At 56.0% G+C, this 5,743-nt stretch overlaps 1 protein-coding gene across 1 annotated transcript in view; it reads left to right on the top strand.

Annotated features, from left to right (window-relative positions):
• Positions 1 to 4,966, top strand: part of Ccdc12 (coiled-coil domain containing 12) — a 22,842-nt gene extending 17,876 nt beyond the window's left edge. Inside the window, exons 3-7 of the mRNA XM_013030264.1 lie at positions 2,252 to 2,331; positions 3,499 to 3,560; positions 3,883 to 3,917; positions 4,695 to 4,771; positions 4,884 to 4,966. Of these exons, the coding sequence (XP_012885718.1) occupies positions 2,252 to 2,331; positions 3,499 to 3,560; positions 3,883 to 3,917; positions 4,695 to 4,771; positions 4,884 to 4,966 (337 nt within the window). The remainder of the gene's footprint in view (positions 1 to 2,251; positions 2,332 to 3,498; positions 3,561 to 3,882; positions 3,918 to 4,694; positions 4,772 to 4,883) is intronic.
• Positions 4,967 to 5,743: the final 777 nt, after the last annotated feature.

Genomic DNA, 5,743 nt, shown 5'->3' with positions numbered 1-5,743 from the left:
GTTCTTTAGTTCCAATTATGATGGGTTTCATTCCTCAGTTGTAGAATTAACCAACTTTTATGGTGTCTTAAGGCCTCTGCTGAAATCCGTCTTTGTAGTCTCCTTTTCTGAATTGCCATTCTTTTCCATTTCATTTCTGATCATTCCAGCATGTGAATCTCCTACGAGTGTATTTCTGTTTTCTTTTTTCCCCCTCCCTTTCGTGGTTCTGCTTGAATTCTGAACGTTGCCCATTAACTATTCTGGAGCTAATTTGAGATTCTGGCTAGTTTATTTTCCTCCAGAGAGAATTTGTTCTCCTTCTGGCAGGCAACTGGACTGGGGGTTCAGGGCAGATGGAGAAGCCTGGGTTACATCACCCCAGCCCCAAAGGGCAGACCAGTCATCCGCTGTGTGGTCCTAGCTGTGGGAAGAGCGATCCGTTTCAGGCTCGCCTCTGCTCTTAACACGGGGGCCTTTCCAGGGCTCAGTTTTCTCTCTAGCTCCATGAAATTGCAAGAAGATTTTTTTAAAAAAATTCTTATTATTGTTTTTTTTTTTTTAAATCACTCTGTTTATAGAGACAGATGCTCAAGAGGAAAAAGGTACCCAGGGGCAGGTTTCTATTGTTGCCATTCTGTGCTTCTAGCCCTTGAAATCCTTGTTCTGGCCTTTCTCCAAGGCCAAGAAATAGACGTTACAAATAGGTCTGTGGTCAGGCATGTTTGTTCACTTGTTCACAGAAGGGAGCGAAATCTTGGGAGTCCCTTTTTGAAAAGGCCAGTTTTCCTCTCCCTCCCCACCCTGCCTCCCTCCCCCCCCCCCTTCCCCATACTCCTGCTTTAGGACAGGGGGCTTGGGGGACAGACAGTTGCTTGGGCATTTTGTCGATCAATGAAGAGCAAGACTCCACATTTACCTTCGCAGAGCAAGTCTGGAAAAACCAGGCGCCGGTGGCTCACGCCTGTCATCCTAGCTGAGATCTGGAGGATGGGGGTTCCAGGCCAACCCCGGGCAGATACACCTGAGCAATCCTTTTATTTCCAGCTACCCACTAAAAAGCACCGGTGTGGTTCAAACGGTGGAGGACCGGTTTTGAGCAGAAAGGTCAAGTGAGAGTGAATGGGGTTGAGTTCAAGTCCTACTGGCCCCTAAGCAAAAAGGATTGAACCTAATAGCCTCCGAGCTGAGACTCGGTGCCCACAAACCAGCGCCCAGAATGGCACTGGCTCAGATCAGTGGGGACCCAGGGATTCCTGTGACCAGTGGGCAGCAGGCCTGCCCCTCCCCACATCCTGCCCTCTCCTCCCGCCCGCCCGTTTCACACAGTACCTGGAGCTGGGTTGTTTTGTTTTTTTAATATTTAATTTTTTCTCACTAATCCCTGCATTTCCCCCCCCACACACACACACCTAGTTTCTCTTCCTCTTTTGTCCCCACCCAGCGAAGAACAGAAGCCACTTCAAGAAGTCATGCCCTGCTTTCTTGCCCTATGCCTCAGTGACCCCCAACATTCACCCCCAGACCTGGGAGGGGGGCCAGGCCTTAGGCTCAGGCTCTGGGAGAGTCGGCGGGGCCTCCTTCATCGGGGCTAGGCTGCCACTGCCCCCCAAATCTGGCATAGCCCCAGAGCTGTAAGGCCCAGAGGCCTCGGGGCCTGAACTCGGGGCCTGGGCGCTGTCCCTCAGCTCTTCAGCTCAAGGCGGGCGCTCTACCACTTGAGCCACAGCGCCACTTCTGGTTTTCTGGTGGTTCATTGGCGATCAGAGTCTCAGACTTTCCTGCCGGGGCTGGCTTTGAACTGCGGTCCTCCGATCTCAGCCTCCAGAGAAGCTAGGATGACAGGCCTGAGCCACCACATCTGGTGAGGCGAGTTCGTTGGGTTTTTTTTTTGTTTTTTTGTTTTCATTTTAGGAGTGACTCAGCCCCAGAACTGGGCCTCTGCTGGAAGTCACACCTAGCTTTGGGTCTCAGAGGTGCAGTCACTCCTGGGTGCCTCATGATTGAGGTGTATAGTCTCTCAGACACCCCCCCCACACACACACTTCAGTGGAGCTAATCCAGGAGAGAGAGAGATACTAATGACTATTCTCAGCCAACACCCACCTCCCCCCCCCAGCCTTTGGGGAACCGCATTCCTACAGTGCAGACAGACAGGGCCTGGGGAGGGAGGGGGGGAGTCCAGCTTGGTGTCCGGTGAGGGAGGAGGAGCCTTTTCCTGGGAGGGGGTGTGGCCAGGACCCCTCCACATCTGCACATCCTCCCCTCACAGGGAACTGAGGCTGCGCAATTACGTCCCTGAGGACGAGGATCTGAAAAGGAGGAGGGTGCCCCAGGCCAAACCCGTGGCAGGTAGGTGACCCGCCCTCCCCACCCCCTGCCCCCACCTAACTGGCTGGTGCCAGGGCAGAGGTGGGGGGGGCCACACTGTAGTACCCCGCATTGCTGTCCCAGAGAACAGTAGCAAGACCTGGCCAAGCAGGATGAGGAAAAAGGGTCTGCTTTCGCTCCCTGTGGCGGAGGTGACCCAGTAATCCTAGCGACACAGGTGACTTCAGAGCTAAGGATCATTGGCCTGGGAAGGTGGCTCAGTGGTAGAGCGCTCGCCTCGCATGCATGAGGCCCTGGGTTCGATTCCTCAGCACCACAGAAGCAGAAAAAGCCAGAAGTGGCGCTGTGGCTCAAGGGGTAGAGCGCCAGCCTTGAGCTGAAGAGCGACCAAAAAAAAAAAAAAAAAGATCTAAGGATCGCCGTTCAAAGCCAGCCCAGGCAGAAAAGTCCCTAAGACCCTTATCTCCAATAAACCACGCCAGGAAAAGCCGGAAATGGGGCTGTGTGTTTCTCAAAAGTGGCAGAGCGCCAGCCTTCAGCACAGAGAGACTCAGGGACGACACCCAGGTTCTGAGTTCAAGCCCCAGGAGTGGCAAAAAAAAGGCAAAAAGGTCCTTCAGCTCTGGGCCTGCTTCCTTCCCAGTTGATCTACCCCCCCCTCCCCCCACCAAGTGGCATTGTGGGATGGTGACATTGCAGGGCAGGCCTTGGGAGAGGATTGCAGACCCACACCTGGCTAGAAACAGGACCAAGGAGGGTAGTCAAGGGGGGGGATCCCCCCAATAGCAGGGGCGGGGAGCAGCCCACAGTGCCTCTGGCTGTTAGTGCTCATCTCTAACCCAGAGAGTAGCCATACTGCCAGCCACAGCTTGGGTTGAGGTCCCCTTCCTGAGGTGGACTGGGAGGAAAGGCTGGGTCAGGACACCGGGGACAATCCTCCCCCAACACCGCACGCCCCAGAACTCCTCATCCTGGGGAGACATCTTTGCCCCTCCCCTCCCCACCGTCTAGCTGACAAGCTTCCTGCTCTCCCTTTCTACACCCGTCTGGGGGCCTCCTGGGAAACCCAGATACCAGGGCTTTGCCTCTGGAACATTTGGGGAGAGGCTGGGACCCCCCACACCGGGGGTGGGATGGGTAACTGGCCCCTCAGGTCCCACAGGCCCGTGTTCCTCTTGCGCCCTCTAGTGGAGGAGAAAGTGAAGGAGCAGCTGGAGGCGGCCAAGCCCGAGCCTGTCATTGAGGAAGTGGTATGTAAGCCCCGCTCAAGGCTAGCACTCTGCGAGCCACAGTGCCCCCTCCAGCTCTTTCTGTGGATGTGGTGCTGAGGACTCAAACCCAGGGCGTCATGCATGTGAGGCCAAGCGCTCTACCACGGAGCCACCTTCCCAGCCCTTCCTTCCCACGGTGCCGTTTCCCTTTTACCTCCCTACCCGCCCGCAAGTCCCTCCTTCCTCTTTCCCTTTCTCCGCGGTCCCCTTCTCTGTCCTGTCTCCCCACCTCCCCTGGGGCGAGGGTCCTCTAGGCCCTGCCTGACAGGTATCTTTTTTTTTTGATTTTCCCTACCCCCAGGATCTGGCTAATCTTGCACCGAGGAAGCCTGATTGGTGAGTGTTGCTTTTGGCCAGGTGTACAAGGCAGACAGTTAGAAATAAGAGCTGAGCAGAACCCCCACAGGTGGTGCTGGGGAAGGGAAACGGGGGAGCAGAAAGTCCTCTCAAGAAGCCCCTTTCTGGGCCTGGGAAGGTGGCTCAGTGGTAGAGCGCTCGCCTAGCATGCACGAAGCCCCGGGTTCGATTCCTCAGCACCACAGACACAGAAAAAGCTGCAAGTTGGCGCTGTGGCTCAAGGGGTAGAGCGCCAGCCTGGAGCAAAAGCAGCTCAGGGACAGCGCCCAGGCCCTGAGTTCAAGCCCTATGGAGTGGCAAAAAATAATTAAAAAATAAAAATAAAGCCCTTGTGGGAATGGAGTGCTTGTCCTCCAAGCCTAGAGGGCGCTGTGGGCCTGAAGGGTACGGCTAGAGGGGTCATATCCTTCTCATTACAACTCTGAGCCGTCTGCTGCTGGAAAGCTGGAGGCACGTGTCCTGAAAACTCCAGAGCTACCGACAAAGCACGCTGAATGGGCTTCTGGAATCTCCTGGTGGGGGTGTGTGTGGAGGGGGAGCCTGTGGCCTGAGGAGGTGGTGGCCTACAGTGGCATGTCACCCCCTAATGGTGATTCCGGGGTTCTGATTGGGGGAGGAGGGGGGGGGTCTACCCTTGACTCAGCCCTCATGTGGTCCCCCTTGGCTAGAACTGGGGCTCAATGGGCGGGGAGCAGAGACAGATGAACAGCCCGGGGCTAGCCTTCAGCCTCCCTCCTCCCCTCCTCCCTGCTCCAGGGACCTTAAGAGAGATGTGGCCAAGAAACTGGAGAAACTTGAAAAGAGGACTCAGAGAGCCATCGCTGAGCTGATCCGTAAGTGCCGCCCTGGCTGGCTGCGGGGGGGGGGGGGGGGATGTGGGGGGGAGGGCTGGTCCAAGCACAGGGCACTGGTTTACGTCCGTCTGTCTGTCTGCCTGCCTTCCAGGTGAGCGGCTCAAAGGCCAGGAGGACAGCCTGGCCTCAGCCGTGAATGCCCCCACAGGACAGGAGGCCTGCGACTCCGACTGAGGCCCGGTCCCATGGGAGGAGCACGGAGGGCAGGGGTGAGGCGGGAACTGGTCGTCCACCACCTCCACTCTTCCTGCCCTGAGCCAGGCCCCTGCAGGTCAGCTGGTCTCCCCAGGGTCGGAGCCAGCCCCAGCTCTGGGCGGGCCTGCATCTGTACATATATGTACATTTGGATTGCTTTTTTTAACCTCTGGAAAGAGAGAAAAGTCAACCCACACGTGTGGTAGAAGCCAGTGAAGTGTGTTCTGGTGTCTGGGATGCTTTAAGGCAAGAAAGCCACAGAAGCGATGCCTAGCATGGCTCCTGCTAGAGGCTAGATGTCTGCTAGTGTGTGTGTGTGTGTGTGTGTGTGTGTGGTTTGACCTTGGGTCCAGGTCTGGAAGACACCAGTGGCTCACACTTAGCTATACTCAGGAGGCTGAGATCTGAGGATCACAGTTCAAGGCCAGCCTGGCCAGGGAAGTCCCATGAGATGCTTTATCTCCAGTGAACTACCAGAAAACCAGAAGTGGCGCTGTGGCTCAAAGTGGTAGAGCGCCAGCCTTGAACATAGGCTCAGGGACAGCGCCCAGGCCCTGAGTTCAAGCTCAGGCCTGGCAAAATAAATAAAATGAATGAATGAATGAGATAAAAGAACAAATGAATAAATAAATAAACTCTCCTGCAGTCCTCACACGGCCACTAGATGGCGGCAAGAGCTGAGAGTCTCCAGCTTCTGCCTGCGCTTCCCAACCGCAGCACGCGGAAGCCCCCCCCCTCCATCTCCCCCCCACCCCA

The sequence above is a fragment of the Dipodomys ordii genome, unplaced genomic scaffold (genome assembly GCF_000151885.1).
Source record: "Dipodomys ordii isolate 6190 unplaced genomic scaffold, Dord_2.0 Scaffold128, whole genome shotgun sequence".
Taxonomy (NCBI): Eukaryota; Metazoa; Chordata; class Mammalia; order Rodentia; family Heteromyidae; genus Dipodomys; species Dipodomys ordii.
The sequence above is the reverse complement of the archived record's forward strand: the minus strand, read 5'-3'. Positions and strand labels throughout refer to the sequence as shown.